At 38.4% G+C, this 18,467-nt stretch overlaps 1 protein-coding gene across 1 annotated transcript in view; it reads right to left on the bottom strand.

Annotated features, from left to right (window-relative positions):
* The window catches only part of csmd3b (CUB and Sushi multiple domains 3b), a 1,751,526-nt gene that overhangs the window by 1,570,432 nt on the left and 162,627 nt on the right, over positions 1 to 18,467 (bottom strand). The window contains exon 2 of the mRNA XM_048529668.2: positions 16,173 to 16,395. Within this exon, the coding sequence (XP_048385625.1) occupies positions 16,173 to 16,395 (223 nt within the window). The remainder of the gene's footprint in view (positions 1 to 16,172; positions 16,396 to 18,467) is intronic.

The following is an 18,467-nucleotide window of genomic DNA, read 5'->3' as shown; positions in this document are numbered from 1 at the left end:
TTCTCTCAAGACTGTTTCTGTTCAAAGATATAATAGGGAAATCTATTGTCCATTTTCACCTTTACTATTTGTGATAATTCATGGTTAGAGTCACAGTTGGAAGTTTGAGGACAGTCGTCTCACTCCAGGGCACCTTTGCAGGAGTTCCTCAAGTAAGTGTCCAAGGCCCAAACATCGTTAGCTAGTTCAACAATACCCTTCCCTTCATATTAAAGTCAAAAGTGGGTATGTTCACAAATGATTGCACAAGATTCAGCACCACTCGTAATTTTTCAAATCTGAAAAGGCCCATCTTTGAACAAGCCCTGGACAATATCTAAGCTTGGGCTCAAAAGTGGCAAGTAACATTTGATGCACACAACTATCAGGTAGTGACTATTTCCAATAAAAGACAATCTAACCATTCAATGACTTTACCATCACTCAACCCCACTGCAGTTTATTATTGAAAAAAAATGAATTGGACTTTCCATATATATACAATGGCTACAAGGCCAGGTTGTAGGCTAGGAATATCATAATGATTAACTCACCTCATGACTCTCAAAATCCTGTCCATCATCAACAAGATGAATCAGTAATACAATAGAAAATTCCCCACTGGCCTGTATTGGTTCATCTCCAACAATACCCAAGTTGTTTGACACTATCCAGGTCAGAGCAGCCTGGCTGATTGTTATGACATCCACAAAGATCCATTCCCTCCAGTACTGACACTCAGTACAAGTCATCAACAAGATGCACCGCAGAAATACACAAAACATCCTTTGACAGCACCTTTCAAATCCATAACCAATTCCATCTAAAAGGACTGAAATGTGCCAAGGGTCAGTATGGACTTGTTAGGCCGAAGGGCGTGTTTCCATGCTGCAGGTATGCTATCATGTAATGGTCACGAAGGCACAACATCTGTTCTTCCTCAGGCAGCTCAGGAAATCTGGTATGTCCATAAAGATACTCACGTACCTCCACAGAGGCACCATTGAAAGCATACTGTCCAGGTGCACAACAGCCTGGTACAGCAACTGCTCTACCCAGGACTCTATGAAACTACAGAAGGTTGTGTGCACAGCCCAGACCTTCACAGAAGCCCACATCCAATCCATGGATTCCATTTATACCTCTCCTTGCCACGGTAATGCTGCCAACATCATGAAATACCCCTCCCACCCCTGTAATTCCCTCTTACAACCTCTTACATCAGGCAGAAGATACAGAGGCTTGAACACATGCACCAGCAGGTTCAAGAACAGCTTCTTCCTTGTCGTTATTAGACTGATGAATGGACTCTTGAGTCTCAAATAACACTGAGTGTGTTAACATTGATCTCACCTCGCGCATGTCCTGTGCAATGTAACCTGTATGCCTCTGTCTAAGTCTTTCTACAACCCCTGATCTGTACATTGTTGCTTACTATGATCTGCCTGCAATGCTCATAAACAAAACTTTTCACTATACTTGGGTAAACATGACAATAAATCAATCAATCAATCAAAACTAACATCTGCCCATCACATGGCATATTACTAGCACAAACAACATTGTTCAGTGGCTCAATTAAATGTCACTGCTTGAGCCATTTGCCTGTCTTGGAAGGACATTATGCCACATGACGAGCAGTGGTCTCACAACCAGATAAACCCTGTTGGCGTCCAATCAGGTTGATCTTTTTAATGTTGTTCTTACTTCATGCAGCATAATCTGTGTGCTTCACTCTGTCCATTTTTTTTCATCTTATGATGTGTATGTCCTTGGTTACCATGATCTGCCTGCACTGCTCACAAACACAGCTTTTCACTGTACTTAGGTACATGAGATAATAAATCAATCATCATCATCAAGGGCATGGGAATACCATCACCTGCAAGTTTCCCTCCAAGCCATTCACCATCTTGACTTGGAATTGTATCGCTATTTGTTATTTGTCGCTGGTCAACATCTTGGAATTTCCTCCAAGACAGCGCTGTAGGTCAACCCACAACATAAGGACTGCAGCAGTTCAAGAAGGTAGCACACCATCACCACCTTCTCAAGGGCAGTTAGAGACAGGCAATAAATGCTGGCCAGCCAGTGATGCCTATGTCCCACGAGGTGAATTCAAAATAAAAATTTGACCGTTTCCGTGAGAGAGATTGTTAAAATTTCCTGCAGCTAGCCCAAGAAGAATAAATGATCAAGTACTTTTGGCCTTTTTTGAGGCTAGTCAAATTATTTGCACGTATTTATCTGACTGTTACCATGCATGCTGTACCTATCGTTACAGAGGAGAATCGCCAAGATCTAACTTTCCGCCTTCCACTTCATGAATACTCTCCACAATTTTGCAACACGATCAACGCTTCAGGATTATTTTTTAAATCCTACAAAGGTGTAAAATCTAAATTTGCACTTTAAACAATCTTCCACTCACACAGAATGCCATAGGCTTGGTTACAGGTTCAGTTGTAAATTAGATCAGAGATACTTGAGGGTCCAAGGGGTAGCTGAGTTTCATTTTCCTCTCAGATTAAAGCAGCTGTGCATGTCCCTATAACATATGTATTCAAAGCAGATGTGAGTCACTTACCCCGACAATCCTGCTCCATCATTCAATAAAATAATTGATGACCTGATAACTCTGCATTCCTGCCTTTCCCTGATAAGTTTTCAATCCCTTGCCCATCAAGAACCTATAAGCTTCTGTGTCAAATAAACTCAAAGACTCTCTTTCTCAAAAGCCAGTGGAAATGAAGTTTCAAAGATTCATGACTTTCTCTGAGAAAGAAAAGCCTCATTCATGACAAAAATGGATGACCCCTTATTATTTAAACAGTGACCCCTTGTTCTAGATTATTCCACAGGAGGAACTTTCATCTCCACATCTACCCAGTCAGAACCCTAAGGATCTTCCTCAGGTGGATCACCAGACCCAAAACGTTAACTCTCGATTTTTCTTCACAGATGCTGCCAGACCTGCTGAGCTTTTCCAGCAATTTTGTTTTTGTTCCTCAGGATCGTCAATATTTCGAACATGTCATCTGTGGCTCTTCTAAACTCCAGCAGATACAAGAACAAAAAGAGAAGTTGCTGAGCCAGACCTGCTGAGCTTTATCAGCAACTTCTCTTTTTTTGTTCCTGATTTATAGCATCCGTGGTCCTTTGGGATTTTATCCAGCGGATACAAACCTGGTCTGTCCAAACATTCTTCGTAAGAAAATGGACAGTTGATTGAGAATGTAAGTAAACCTTGAACACTTTGTTAATTGAGATTTGAGGTAAAACTGAAGTTGACTTCCATTGGAACACATCCCCCTTTGCTTCTGTTACAAAGACAAAAACAAAATCCAGCTGACACCTCTAACCAGTTTTTTTGCCAAGCTCTCACTGAAAGTATGGCAAAAGTGCAGGAGAGACTGTGAGGGAACTGGCTTGAAACACCACCTCCAGGTCTGACCAGGAATCCTTTGATGAGATTGGTTCTCTATTCAAAATTGTAGATCATTCCCCAGTATTTAAATTGTCTTTCAAACTAAAAGCTAAAACATTCCCATTGCAATTAGTCTTCTTGGATTTGTTGTCCAGAGGAAAATTTCCCTCAGTAGTGTACAAGATGTAATTGAAAGAATTGCTGCTTACAGCACAGGCCTTTATTTATTGGAAACATATCGTAGAAATTCAGCCACATGTTCATTATTTTCTATCTGGATGTGTACATTCAATTTGCCACTGTCTACTTCTGGGAGGCAAACAGATGGAAATCTAAATTCACAAAATTAACACGTACGTGAATAGACAAATGGAATGTGGGATGAATTTGATAACATCTTGGTCTCATTTGTAGACTATGTTTATTTAAATACAATTTACATTTGGCACAATATACTTGGCTTTTACAAGTTCATAAATTATGCACTTATCAATTTAGAAAGAGCACCTACCTTGCACATTATAATTAAAAATTGTAACAGATTATTATCATTTGAGAATTTGGATTCTTAAATAGATTAAATAGATTTTGTTTCAGTTGTGTTGAAATGATTTTCACAAGAGGTTAGAAAGTCAATTTTGAGCAGTGACTGAACTCAAATGACTCAATTCAATTAGGGTGGCACGGTGGCTCTGTGGTTAGTACTGTTGCTTCATAGCGCCAGGGACCTGTGTTTAATTGCACCCTCGGGCGACTGTCTGGGTGGAGTTTGCACATTCTCTCCGGGTCAGCATGGGTTTCCTCCGGGTGCTCCAGTTTCTCTCCACTGTTCAAAGGTGTGCAGGGTAGGTGGACTGGCCATGCTAAATCGCCCGTAGTGTTCAGGGATGTGTAGATTAGGTGGGTTATAGGGGAATGGATCTGGGTGGGATGGTATAAGGGTCAATGTGGACTAGCTGGGCTGAAGGGCCTGTTTCCACACTGTAGAGATTCTATGATCAATACCTGGGAGATTAGAGTCCTAGATTTATGAAATCATAGAGGTATACAATATGGAAAGAGGCCCTTCAGCCAATGTGTACATGCCGATCGGGATTCCTTCACAGAACGAGTTCCATTTGCCTGCATTTGGCCCATATCCCTCTAAGCCTTTCCTATCCATGCACCGTCCAAATGGTGTAAGTGTACCCACGTCTACCACTTCCTCTGGCAGCTCATTTCATATACGCATCACCCACTATGTGAATAAGTTCCTCCCTTTTAAATCTTTTCCCTCCCACGTTAAACATGTGCCCTCTCGTTTTGGACTCCACTACCATAGGGATAAGACTTTTGCTATTCACTTTATCTAAGCTCTTTGTCATTTGTTAAACTTCTATGAGGTCACCCCTCAGCCTCTTTCTTCTCCTGGGAAAATAATACCAGCCTATCCAGTCTCTCTTTATAACTCAAACCTTATAGTCTCAGTAATGCCCTTGTAAATTTTCTTTCACCCTTTTAAGTTTTAAAAAAAATCCTTCCGAGAGCAGTGCAATCAGAATTGTAATCTTCATGTGGCCTTATCAATGTCCTGTATAGCTGTAAGATGACATCTCAATTCCTGCACTCAGCTGTCTGACTGATGAAGGCTAACACGCCAAATCACCATCCAGTCTACCTGTGACACCACTTTCAAGGAACAATGTACCTGCGCTCATAGGTCTCTCTGTTCGACAACTAAAAGGTTAATTGCTGAATCATTGAACATCGAACATTACAGCACAGTACAGGCCCTTCAGCCCTCGATGTTGTGCCAACCTGTCATACTAATCCTTACGAAGTAAAAATTCTCCACTCAGAAAGATTGACAGTCAGAACTCAGAATTCAGTTTCAGTTTAGCAGGAGAGTTCGTAAATGTTTCGAGCTGGAAAGAAGTCTTTTAGCATTTTAATAGTTCAAGGAAATGGGCTGCAAGTGACCTCAGGTTTCTCTTAAGATTCAGTAGAAATATTCGATGCTTTGGCCTGTATTTTTATGTCTTGTGTTGTTTTATTTTTGCATTTCTTGGAGTGAAAGTAACAGAGAATCACATCCGATGAAACTGCAACAGCAAGACCTTGCAACGTCAGTTAGTTAGGAAATTACAGAGCCAAGGTAGAAATAATACCTCTGTGATTGCGTAATTGTAAAGAATATTGTGAGCAAAAGGGTTGAAACTATTTTTTGTTTTTGCTTGCGTTACAATCTCTCTAAAGTGTATAACCTTTTCTTTCTTTTGTACTTCTGGCATTTTACAAAACGAACACTGGTAGCCTTGCAGAACTAGGTTCAACTGTGATAAAGAGTCTGCAAAACGCAAACCTTGGATCTATCAGGCCCGGTTTCATTCTGAAATCTTAAATATCCCACATGACAAACAGTTCAGATCACAGCAACATCCATTGCTTATTTGTTTTCGTCCTCTTCTCTACTTTCTGCTCTTTCAGTGTGCTTGTTGCAATTCAAATGCGACTTGCTCCTCTTCTCTACCAAAGGCACAATTTTTTTCCTTCTTAGCACTCAGATCATTGATTTCTGTCCTTATAATAAATTATTTCAGTACATTTTGGTGAAGGTTCTTCACTAATGTTAGCTATTCTCAGTACATTTAATTCTTCTTTCCAATATTCCTTCCCAATGTTCCTATCAAATACTTATCCAAGTCTTTTTTTAAAATAATATTACGCTGCCATATATAAATGTTCCACATACAGAAGCTGCGCTGCTCAGCAGAGAAAATGGTCCTTGTAGTTTGTCGACATTGAATAGTAGAGTTGACAGCATCATCCCACCATTCATTAGCAACTTACCTAATCAGGTTCTTCAAGATGATACCTTTAAATAACTCAATGGATGTAGTTGAAGGAGTTAGAGCACAGATCAGTTGTGGTCTAATTGGTTGACCTGAGGGATAATCTCCATGGGATGCTGCCACAAAGCCTGACAAGTCACACTTTAGAAATGTGATGGAATACTCTTCAATTACCTGGATGTATGCAGCCCAAACAACAAGGTTGACACAATCCAAAGCAAAGCAGCCCACTTACTTGGCACCAGACCCATAAAAAAAAGTCCCTCCACCACTGACACTCATTAGCAGCAGTTTGTCCCATCTACAAGAGGCACTGCACAAATTAACCAACCATATTTGGACAGCATCTTCCAACCTCAAAACCACTACAATCCAGAAAGACAAGAAGAGCAAATATATTGAAACACTACCATCTGTAACTTCTGTTCCAAGTCACACACCATTTAGATTCCTTTGTTGGGATAAAATCCTGTAATTGCCTCCCTAATGGCATTGTGGGTCTATCTACAGCACATGGGCTGTAATGGTTCAATGAGGCTGCTCGTTACCACCTTATAACAGCAACAGGGGATAGGTAATAAATAAAATGTTGCTGGCCCATATCTCATACGTGGATAAAAATACAAAACAGGATCATAGCGGGAAAATAATTGCAAAGTACTCTTCTGGGCTCTTACCACTTGCTGTGTGAAAAAATATCTTCTTATCATTTTTGTTTCTTTTTCTAATCAAATTAAACCCATGTCCACATGTTTTCAATGTTTTCACAAGTCAGCTCATTGTATCTCAACTTCCTCTATCCAGATCTCTATGATTTTGAATACTTTAATCAGATCCCCTCTCAGCCTTCTCTTTTCTCAGTTCCAAAAGCTTGTGTTTTGGGCTACAATTGGTGTTGTGTGATTTTTGAACTTTCCCAGGAAAACACACTGAGCCTGTCCAATCTATCTTCACAACTTAAATTCCTCAACTGAGGAACCATTCCTGTAAACTTTATGTGTATTATTTCCAATGTCATTACACCCTTCCCACAGTGAAATGCCCAGTGCTGCAGCCACGCTTCTGTAGAGGCCAAACTAATGTCTCGTTCAACAAAATTCCTCGCCTTGTACTGTGTGTCCTCATTAGTACAAACTAGGTTACTGTGGATAATTTCTAGTCAACATGACGCTATTATGCTTGTCTGAAGTAGGTGCAACTTGAACCCAGGCCTCCAGGCTCAGAGGAAGGGATGCTACCACTGCACCACAGGAGCCCTTCCTAGGATAACTTGCTTTATTCATGCTCTCTAACCAACCCTGCCATGTTTAATGACTGATGACCATTTCAACGCAAGTTTCCTTGCTCCATTACCCCCTTTAGAATCATGCCATTTACCTTATATTTTGTCTCCATGTCTTTCTGACAAAAGCCTGCCTTTTTCCAGTGGCTCATGAAATCTAGCAGATGGTTTCAGGACAACAGAAGAGGAAAGGTTGAAGCAAAAATAGGGGACAGCATGAGCCTCAGAGCCAATCTGAATAAATATTCTCAGTTTTAATGACAAAACAATACATGATCCTTTTGTTCTTCTCGAGATTAATGTGAAGAGGATGAGGAGAGATATAAAGGAGATGATTGATTATGAGGGAAAGATATTGTGGGTTATTTCTGTTCTTCAGAGTTCTTTTGGAGTAATGAGTACTTTTGCAAAGGTAGTGAGGCACAGGAGTAAATGATGCAAGGCAGCCAGATCTCGGCGGTTTTCCTAGTAATTCATCCCTTATACTTAAAGACGGGAGTTACATTGAGGGTAAAATGTGGAATAGGAGAAAATCAAATAATCTACTGCCTAGTAGGAATAAAAGAAAACTTGCGGAAAGTAGCCATTGATGAAACAAAAAGGACACATCTTACACATCCTTTATAATTCCAGGAATATGCCTGAAAAACTATACCATACCTGAGAGAAGTACTTGAGTTCAGAAAAGATTTTTTGTTTGATTGAATTGTATTGTTTAGGAATGGAAGTTGAAACCTGGCTTCTCGGAAGCACCGATAGCATTGGTGGTAAAGAAATGGCAGTTCTACTTTATACAATATGAGATTGTGAAATAAAGTTAATCAATGGTTGGAGAGAGTGTAATTATGAAGCCGCTATAAGTTAAAAACTGTTGGCTTCTTGCTACACTGGAGAACCAGGTTGAAATTAGTACACCCTGTCTCTGCCTCCCTAACCTTTTCTTCCTCTCACCCATCCCTTCCTCCCACCCCAAGCCGCGCCTCCATCTCCTACCTACTAACCTCATCCCACCTCCTTGACCTGTCCGTCTTCCCTGGACTGACCTATCCCCTCCCTACCTCCCCACCTATACTCTCCTCTCCACCTATCTTCTTTTCTCTCCATCTTCGGTCCGCCTCCCCCTCTCTCCCTATTTATTCCAGAACCCTCACCCCATCCCCCTCTCTGATGAAGGGTCTAGGCCCGAAACGTCAGCTTTTGTGCTCCTGAGATGCTGCTGGGCCTGCTGTGTTCATCCAGCCTCACACTTTATTATCTAGGAAGTACCACGTAATTTTTTATTTCCTGGCTTTAGCTTTCAGAAGACTAAAATCAGCGGTGGGAGAAAAATTCACTTCATTTAATAATAAAAGGCATTACACCAATGGTTGCTGAGAGGTTGGGGTGGATGGGGGAAGGCCAACCTTCCTTAAAACCAATATATTTCTTCTCAGACCATAATTATCCTTTCTAAAGTTTCCTTGCCTCATAAGTCATTTTTCTTCCAAAATTTCTGGAAAATACCTTGGGACATTTTGCTACATATAAATACTACTGATTATACATACAAATAGTTGAATTAAAACAAGATTTTGGTTATTTCAAAGAAGTCAATTGTAATCTCATGCATGAGGATTGATTCTGAATGGTTAGAAATCAGACTTATGAAGAAATATGACAATATAACAAATGAACTATGATATTATGGAGTGATTGGAAGTTCTGTGACCAGAGGAATTTTTTTTCCCTTTATTCATTCATGGGATGAGAGCATCACTGCATTGGCAGCATTTAATGCCCCTCATTAATTGCCCAGAGGGCAGTTGAGAGTCAACAACATTGTGGTGGTTCTGGAGTCACATGTAGGCCACACCAGGTAAGGATGGCAGTTTACTTCCCTGATGGACAACTGTGAACCAGATAGGTTTTTCCTGACAATTGACAATGGATTCATGGTCATTAGATTCTCCATTTCAGATTTTTTCAAAATAGAATTCAAATTTCACCAGCTACTGTGGTAGGATTTGAACTCAGGTCCTCAGAACATTAGAGATAACACAGTGCGAGGCTAAATGAAACACATCAGGCCAAGCAGCATCAGAGGAGCAGGAAAGCTTGACGTTTCGGGCCAAAAGGGTCAGAAGGTTCAGAAAAGGGTTCCGACCTGAAATGTCAAGCTTTCCTGCTTCTCTGATGCTGCTTGGCCTGCTGTGCTCATCCAGCTTCATACCGCGTTATCCCAGATTCTCCAGCATCGGCAGTTCCTACTACCTCAGAACATTACCTGGGTCTCTGGATTAAAAGTCCAACAACAATACCACTAGTCCATCACCTCCCAAAGAAAGGGCTCTGAATGATGTGCGGGAAATATATATAGCTGAGGTCATTGATATATCAGTAGTAAGAAAATATATATGTTAAAAGGGCAGGAAAATTCATTTTTTATCATTTATACTTTAGAATTATTTCATCAAGTTGAAAGTACTGGTGTATAGGTTTTACATTAATTCTGAGGATTTATATATCTTTTTCATCATTTTGCTTTTTGACAACAAATATAATCATATGCTTAATATGAGCTAAGATGCATGCAATAAAAATGGGCAATATGTTTCAGAGTTAAGATAGGAGAAGCTGAACTGAAGTTGTGCTAACAAATGAAGACTATACAACAAAAATGGCACACATTAGATCAATGATTTTGTTATTTAAGCTGGAGCAACTAAAGCACAGAAATAATTTGCCTACCTAAATATTAAGCCACTGTCGCAGCTGGTGGAATTTCAATGCAAAGAAAGTAATAAGTCCAGAATGGATAGTCAGCTTTTCCAATGATGACCATGAAGGTATCATCAACTCCCAAAAAAGTCTGTCTGATCACATATGTCATAAGGAAAGGAAATATGCTACACTCATCTGTGTTTTTCTATCTGTGGCGTACTCTGTATCTGAATGCAGGTAGCATTCAAAACAAAACTGGTGAACTGATATCACAAACAGAAATAAATGGGCACAATCATAGCTATTATAGAGATATGCTCACAGGGTATATTGGATCATGAATATGGAGAGTGTATGTCATTTAGGAAGGATAGAAAGCGAGGAAATAGTAAAGGGTAATTCCATTCAATAATCCTGGAAGGACAACCTAAGAAAGAGAGAGAGGAATGACCTAAGTTCAGGAAAGCAGGATGCAGTTTGAATAAAAATGAAGAGTAGTAAAGGCAAGAAGTCAAGAAAGTGGAATCCAGGCCCCACAATTTGGTGGAGTATAATTGAAAAAGTATTGGGAACTTGTCGAAAGGTATGGAAATAATCATGAAAAATTATAGTCTACATACAAAAACCAGATGGAAAAAGGTAGCCTAGGTGAAAAGTTTGTAGAAAGTTTTATGCATAGTTTCTTAGAACACCATGCCCTGGAGTTAACCAGAACATAGACTGTATGAAATCTGATATTGTGCAATGAGATAGGATTAATTAATAAACTTGTTGTGAAGGTATTCCTGATGAGCAACAACCATGATTTGGTCGTATCGTATATTAAGTTTGAGGGAGAGAAGAGTAGGTCCAAGACTGTTATATTAAACTTACATAAATACCGTTATGAGGACATGAGAGCAAAATAAGCTAAAATCAATTGGCATCAGAATAAGGGACAGATCAATCAAGATGTAACGGTAAACACTGAGAGGGACATTTCATTAGACATGGAACAGAAATGTTTCAAAACAAGACGAGGACCAGCCATCTTTGCTTAACTAAAAATGTCAAGGCAAGTTTCAAACTTAGGAGAAAAAGCCTATTGCACAAAGATGTATGGCAGGTCAGAAGGCTGGACAATATGCAAAAAACAGGGCAAGGAAAATGCCTGGGGCAGAAGGTACCACCTGTGAGTGATGTGAGGCAATTTCAGGGGCAATTGCATTAATCAGGTACTTACACATTACAGATAATCACAGAATTCTGCATGTGTACCTCATGAAATGATCAATTACTTAATTATAAACATTGCGCATGAGCAATCTTCACCATGTCATTTGTTACAAAGTTGTAAAGAGTACTCATGAATTGGAAGATAGGAAGCTAGAATTTGTTTGTAAAAACAGCAGAGGGGAAGAGTGTGTGATTCCTTTAAGAGGTCAAGTGCTTTTCTAAGCTTGGATGTTTACATAGAAAATGTGTCTATAATCAGCTGAATAGGTACAGTCCGAAATCAAAACATTATTGATTGCCTATACGATTGGAAACCATAAGCTGGTCTTGATGTGTTGGACACTGCTTGAAGATCAGCCAATTAATTTAAACAGAGCACTTAGAGTTGAATTTAAATATGATTGCTTTGACAGCCTCAGACCAATTCTATTATAAGAACATTGACAGGTCATCCGGGGTATATAAGAAGAGGGTTTTTGAAAATTGGTGTGAGAGCGAACTGCTATCTGACGAGTAAATATCTAGCTCTCACAGAAATCTCTAATGTCTAAGAGAAGGCATCATCTATTCATAAAGGTACCATGGCACTCCTCACTAAAATTCCTGACAGAAGAATTCATAGAGAAAGCTTTCCTGATAGAAGGATCAACAGAGAAGGCAAAGAATATTGCAGAAGACTTAACCAGGCTGTACTTCTGAGAGTCTAAGTTTTTATTTATTATTATTATTATTACTTGGGTTTTTATAAGTTGTACTTGTATTTATTGGAACAGTATACCAGTAGAATTTTGTTCTTCATTTAGGAATGGTTAGTAGTTCAGAGGGAATTGTTTGATTTGTTAGTAGTTCTGTTAATTTGTTCATTGTTACAGTTAAATAAATAAATTGTTACTTGTTGATTGTAAAGTGAATATCAGGGATTTTCTTTCATGTAACCATTCTTTTTAACAGATTAGTCATGGTGAGGCGAGTTTCTCTGGGTGTATCGGATTTAATTATTAGAAGGGGACCTCTACTCCCATTGTAACAGATTCGGGGCTTGTGGTCAATTTTAATTGTCAGAAGGGTTCAACCTGCCCTTTCTAACACACTGGTCATCACAAATTGACCATCACCCTTCCTGTGAAGTAGAAGTAATCACTGATGACCTTCAGGCTGTCATCAATGGTCAATAAGTCACATACACATTCCAAGGTCTCATTAGTTTTACAAGGAACTGTTTTCTTCACACAATCGACAGCAACTGCTGGACTTAAAAGTGATGCCTTCATCTCATGAATGATTAAAAGAAACGATAGGCTTTATTTTAATCTTCATGTTGATGACTGATTTGATGATACAATTCATGTGTATATGAAATTCTTTGTGACACTGTAACTCTGGCTATCAGGCTTTTGAGAGACAGCAGCTACGTTTGAAGTAGACATTTCATGGCTCTCAGTGTCTACCCCTTCTGGACTGCTTCAAATGCCAAGATCTTATAGTTAACAAATATTCCAAGTTCACTTGTGGGAGGAGGGACGTTGGATGCACAGATTGTCATGAGTGTGCATTTGAATGCCTGAATCTGTGGGAAGGCACAAGGAGACCGTCATCATTATAAGCAAAGTTGGCCTAAATGATTGTCCTGACAAAAAAAATGAAATATGGATTTATAACTCAATATATGGGGGATCTTAGAATGTCTCCAGCAGAGCCCTGAACAAATCTGGAGGCAAAGGAGTTGAAGCCAGTATTTTCTGGCAGCTGTTGTTAATGTTTGCCAACCAGGTTCCACAGGCAGGAGGACATCCTTTCGGAGACCGTGGATATATGTGTCCTTGAACCGCTGGTGCTCCAGCATAACAAGTTAACCCAGCTTCTGCCTGTACCCCCAATATTCCAGGTAATATCTTCTGAGAGTTGGAATTCCGCTGCTTCATGCTTCACTCTCTGATGTCCAGATGCTATTCTCTCAACAACTGACCACTGGTTTTGTTTCCCTTCATCCTAGTTCACCAAGGTATGCCTTCTCCTGATGCAATTCACAAAACCTCCAGTGCAGTCTCAGTTCAAAACCAGACAGAAACATTCTCGAAAGCTTCAATGGTGTCTCCATATGAAGGCAAGGTGTGTTGATCTCACCTGTGCCTAAAACATAATGGAATTTATTCAGGGCCTTGTAATGCAGTGAGGCCTGGGTCAAAGACTTACCTGCTCGAAGATGTGTCATAACAATTCAAACAGGTTGATTAAAAATAACTGGGAAAGTAAACTCAATGAAAATAATTTAGACAGTATCTTTCAAAATGATGCTTCCTTTTCGTTCTTCTGATTAGCCTTCCTACATTCTCATGCGCCTGTTATCCTAATTGCAAAGCAGATGTTGAGGCTTTATTAGCCTCCTCTCACAAGGGTGCATAGGCAGAAAGTATTTCAAAGCAGAACATTCTGGCCAGAGCGTTCTATCAAATATATATCTCTTGCACATCAGCCAACACCACAAACTCTTCAATAATTTGGAACATATCTTCTGTTCATGAATTTGTTGAATCACTTGAACCACATCATTGCTTTTGATCTTGGTTTATCAGGTGCAGAAAGGGGGAACTGCAATTCACTTCCATTTGAATTTAAATGATTCAGAATAAAACATTGTGCAAAATCTTTGATTTCAATCGCTTAATGAACTTCATCTTTGTTACATTAAGCTAATTTAAATGTTTTTCCATGAAAAGTGACTAAAATTCAGTCCTGTTGGTATAATTTACTCATCAACTTCTTCGTTCGTTCATTTAACATTTCACCATAGTTTTCCTTATTCACACCTAATTCAGCTTCATATCACACAGCATAAACAATCTTTATTCTTGTCAAATGCAAAAGTAAAGAATACAATCCAAAATAAGTAATGATAAAATGAATGGCAAACAAACTCATATAAATATGTTGCACTTCCTTAACAGACACAAACTTTCCAATTTTAGTGTTTTAATAGCTCTATTAAAATAGCAAAATGATTCCTTGTAACCTTACATCCACTAATTGTTATTGCAGAATGGAATTTCTAGGCTTGCATCAATTAATAAAAACAAATGCATGAAAATACTTCTCAAAAATGATTACAAATCAAGGTTTACCAGCATCCAACCATTAAAAATTTACAGGCATTTACAATTTCATAGATTTTAGCATAATCATTATTGTGGAGAGGTTTTTCATTGCATTTAGGATTTAACTTACTGTGCTTACTCAATTACTCACTAATTTTCAACAATCATTTTATTTATGATCAACAAGTTCTTCATTGTAGCCAATTTTAGTTTTAAAATTGAGCTCAAGGTACATGGATGCTAGTCTTTTAACGATAGATTTTTCTCCATTCCTTCCCACATGCCAAGAAAAGCTGTTTCTACTTTGCAATAATCAGATGTTTTAACTTTCCCTTTAAAAGAGTAAGCATTATTTATCTAGTTTAATGTATTTTTTCACAATTTATCACACCAGCCATTCTGTAAACTCATTAAACGAGTTTACCAACTTACGTCCAAAACAGAGACGTATGCTGGGCCACTATGGACGCTAGGAAATTGCTGAGACTGCCCAAATGCAATTTGCAGAGAACCCTTAGAGCTCTTGAAGTTTTATGCATTCCGTCCATTTATATCCAAATCAAGGTGTAAGAGTTTGAAGTCCCACATCGAATGTACTGGTCACCTAAGTTCCAACAATAAATTTCCATTTTCATACAAATTTGCCAATTACAACAAGTGGGTGTCATTTGTCCATGAACAATTTTATGGGAAATCTGCAATTTGAATTAGAAATTGTCACACTAATTATTAAATACTCTATAAAATGAAAGTTCTGATTCTATCCAAAGTTCCGAAGTATTACGACAACTTCTGAGGTGGAGGTTAAAACACCTGACTATTGCAAGTAGAAACAGCTTTTCTTGACATGTGGAATGGAATGGAGGAAACTCCATTCAAATTCATTTTAATGAAATAGAAATCTCCTGATTGTTGACTGTTTGAGTACACCAAAACATTTTTTTTTACAGAAGATGCCTGGATTGAACCTGGCACACGAAACAAATCAAATATTCGGAAAATTATAGGAAACAGGCGTAACAAATAAACTCGGTGTCCGACAGCAACTTTTAGAATGAAAGTAAAAAGCAAGCATTTTTATCAGAGATAATGGGAACTGCAGATGCTGGAGAATTCCAAGATAATAAAATGTGAGGCTGGATGAACACAGCAGGCCAAGCAGCATCTCAGGAGCACAAAAGCTGACGTTTCGGGCCTAGACCCTTCATCAGAGAGTTGAAGGGTCTAGGCCCGAAACGTCAGCTTTTGTGCTCCTGAGATGCTGCTTGGCCTGCTGTGTTCATCCAGCCTCACATTTTATTATCTTAGCAAGCATTTTTATAATTGCTACATGACAGTAAAGATTAGTAAATAATTTCCAGTACAAATGGACTACTCTCTTTTCTGTGATGATTTATAAATGAATGTTTCAATTGGAATTAAGTGAAATTCATGACGAAAAATATCAGTTATCGGTAAATGTATGCAATGTGAATGCAATGCCTGACATAGGAGAAAATTGTATTGTTCTGAAATTTGTGAACTACAATCAGAAAGAAATCTAATGAAAGTGTTCTAAAACTCCCAGAATATAGTCACCAAAAGAGGCCAAATTCTAAACATGATGTTTAATGTTCATGTCAGAGTTCATGCAAAATAATGCTTACCTTGCCCTAAAGTTTACGGGATGAGGCTGCCCATCATACAATGCAAGATAATCATATTCTTCCTCCAAAGCAAAGGATTGGAACACAATCTGTATTCTGTTGCGTTCTTCCGCCACAATGATCCATGTACAGTTTGCACCATTCGGATACCCATATGGGAAGCCAGGACTTTCTATTGTACCATTTAATCCTTGTAATGTCCCTCCACATGTATAAATAAATCCTGTAATGAAAAGGTGTGGAAAAAGAGGATTTAGATAAATAATATTGCAGACGGAAAAAAAAAATCATTCAAGCCATAAATAAGTTCATCTTGGCATGCAACAGCCTGTGGTGATTTTATGTCGAGACAGCTGAAACATAAATTGTTCAAAATTGTGTAATGAATATAAACAAGATACCCTTCAGGTTTTCACCTTAATATCAAATAATTAATACTTTTTCATTAAAAACATCATGATAAAGAAACAATATGTGATTGTCACACTGTGATAACAAAGAGGATATTTTGTAAATTAGAACTTCTAGTACAGAGTTTTGGATGACAGGAATACATACGAATTTGAACACGGTGGTTAATCTAGCCTGTGAATTTTTCTTCCTAGTTATTTATTTACAAACCTATTTTTTAAGCGTTAATGCAAATTTTACCAGTTTAATTTATTTCAGCATTATTCACACATGGAAAGTGTTGACAATATCATCTTTCTTATTCCTCTGTAAAATTTTAAAAAGGCATAAAAGCGAAAATAGAACATAGCAATTTCACTTAAGTTGAGATCAATAAACTGCAGTTGTTTCTGCTGTGATTTATCTTATTGTTTTTTTTTCATTCCAATGTTTTAAAAAGCTTAATGAGATCTCCTTTCGCTTGGGTTTCCCCCGTGAGGCCATTTATGTTGCAATGCCACTATTAGCTACCATAATAACAACCTGTCAACTTCACACTTGATGCTTTTCTCTCAATGGGAATGTAATTGCCCACAACTCATCACCTTCCCGCAACACAGGTAGCGTTACAAACAGGGCTGTACATGATTCACCTCTGTAACCATTATGTCTTGCAAAGTGTGCTCTGTCATGCTGCATCAGAGTTCATATCTTCTCTCCACTAATTTCTGTATTTCTGGAAAATGCAGACCAAATAAAAGGCTTAATAAGGGAGATGTTTTATGCCATAAGGATCTCATTTTACAGAAGAAGAATATTCTGAGAACGGTCAGTGGACCCGAAACCTTAACTCTGCTGTCTCTCTACAGATGCTGCCAGACCTGCTGCATTTCTCCAGCAATTTCTGTTCTTGTTTCAGAAAGAAAAAAGGATGATTGTGCATGGAGCAAAGCCAAATTCATAATGCACTTGTTTTCCCAGTCATTAAGATTAATAACTGAAAATTGGATCTTCACAAAACAGGTACTTTGGCCTGCAGTCTCCCATCATTAGCACATCCTCACAAAATATACCTTTGCAGTATGAATTGAGATAACACGATTTGTGAAAGCGTGAAGAATTTGAAGCACTAATTTGTTTTTGTTCTCCAAAAACTCCCACATAAATTAATTTTAATGGAAGCTGGACTTAATTCCTCCAATTTCATCACAAATGCAACTGAAGAGAGACTATTTCAAGTTCCAACAATTCTGCCAAAATGAAGAGGAAAAAGACAATTCTTTTCTAATGAATATTCAGATAAAGAATGCAGTGGTTCAGGAAAAGTTAAATAAATGTCTAAAGAACATGGCCTTAAAGTTCAATTCTATTAATTCTGAAATCATGATTGTTCAAATATGAAAAGTAATCTTTTTCTCTCCAAAGGAACTTGGCAAGTAATCGCACAGTAGACAGGTCAAATTAATAATCAACTTGCCTCATTTAGCCTCATCAGTTGCAAAAGGTGCAGACATGTAAATGTTTTCATATTCACGTGATTACTGAACAATAAGTGGTATTTTTCAGATTTCATTCTTACAGAAGTGGCAGTATCATTTGCAGATCAGGAACTTCTTTTTCTAATTCGCTAATCACCAATGATTGATGATCCAATTTGCCTTCTGCTCTAGTAGCCAATCCAGTAAAGGTGCTTTCATCCTAATTCTAATTGCATCATTCCATTGAACGACAACTTCATCTTGTATCTGGACCATTTTGAAATTTGATTGAAATCATTTTTTTTTCTTTTATTATTCATTCACAGGATGAAGGTGTCGCTGGCTAGGACAGCATTTATTGCCCATCCCTAACCGCCCAGAGGGCAGTTAAGAGTCAACCACATTGCTGTGGGTCTGGAGTCACATG

Source organism: Stegostoma tigrinum, chromosome 5 (genome assembly GCF_030684315.1).
Source record: "Stegostoma tigrinum isolate sSteTig4 chromosome 5, sSteTig4.hap1, whole genome shotgun sequence".
Taxonomy (NCBI): domain Eukaryota; kingdom Metazoa; phylum Chordata; class Chondrichthyes; order Orectolobiformes; family Stegostomatidae; genus Stegostoma; species Stegostoma tigrinum.
This window is presented reverse-complemented; position numbering and strand designations above follow the sequence as displayed.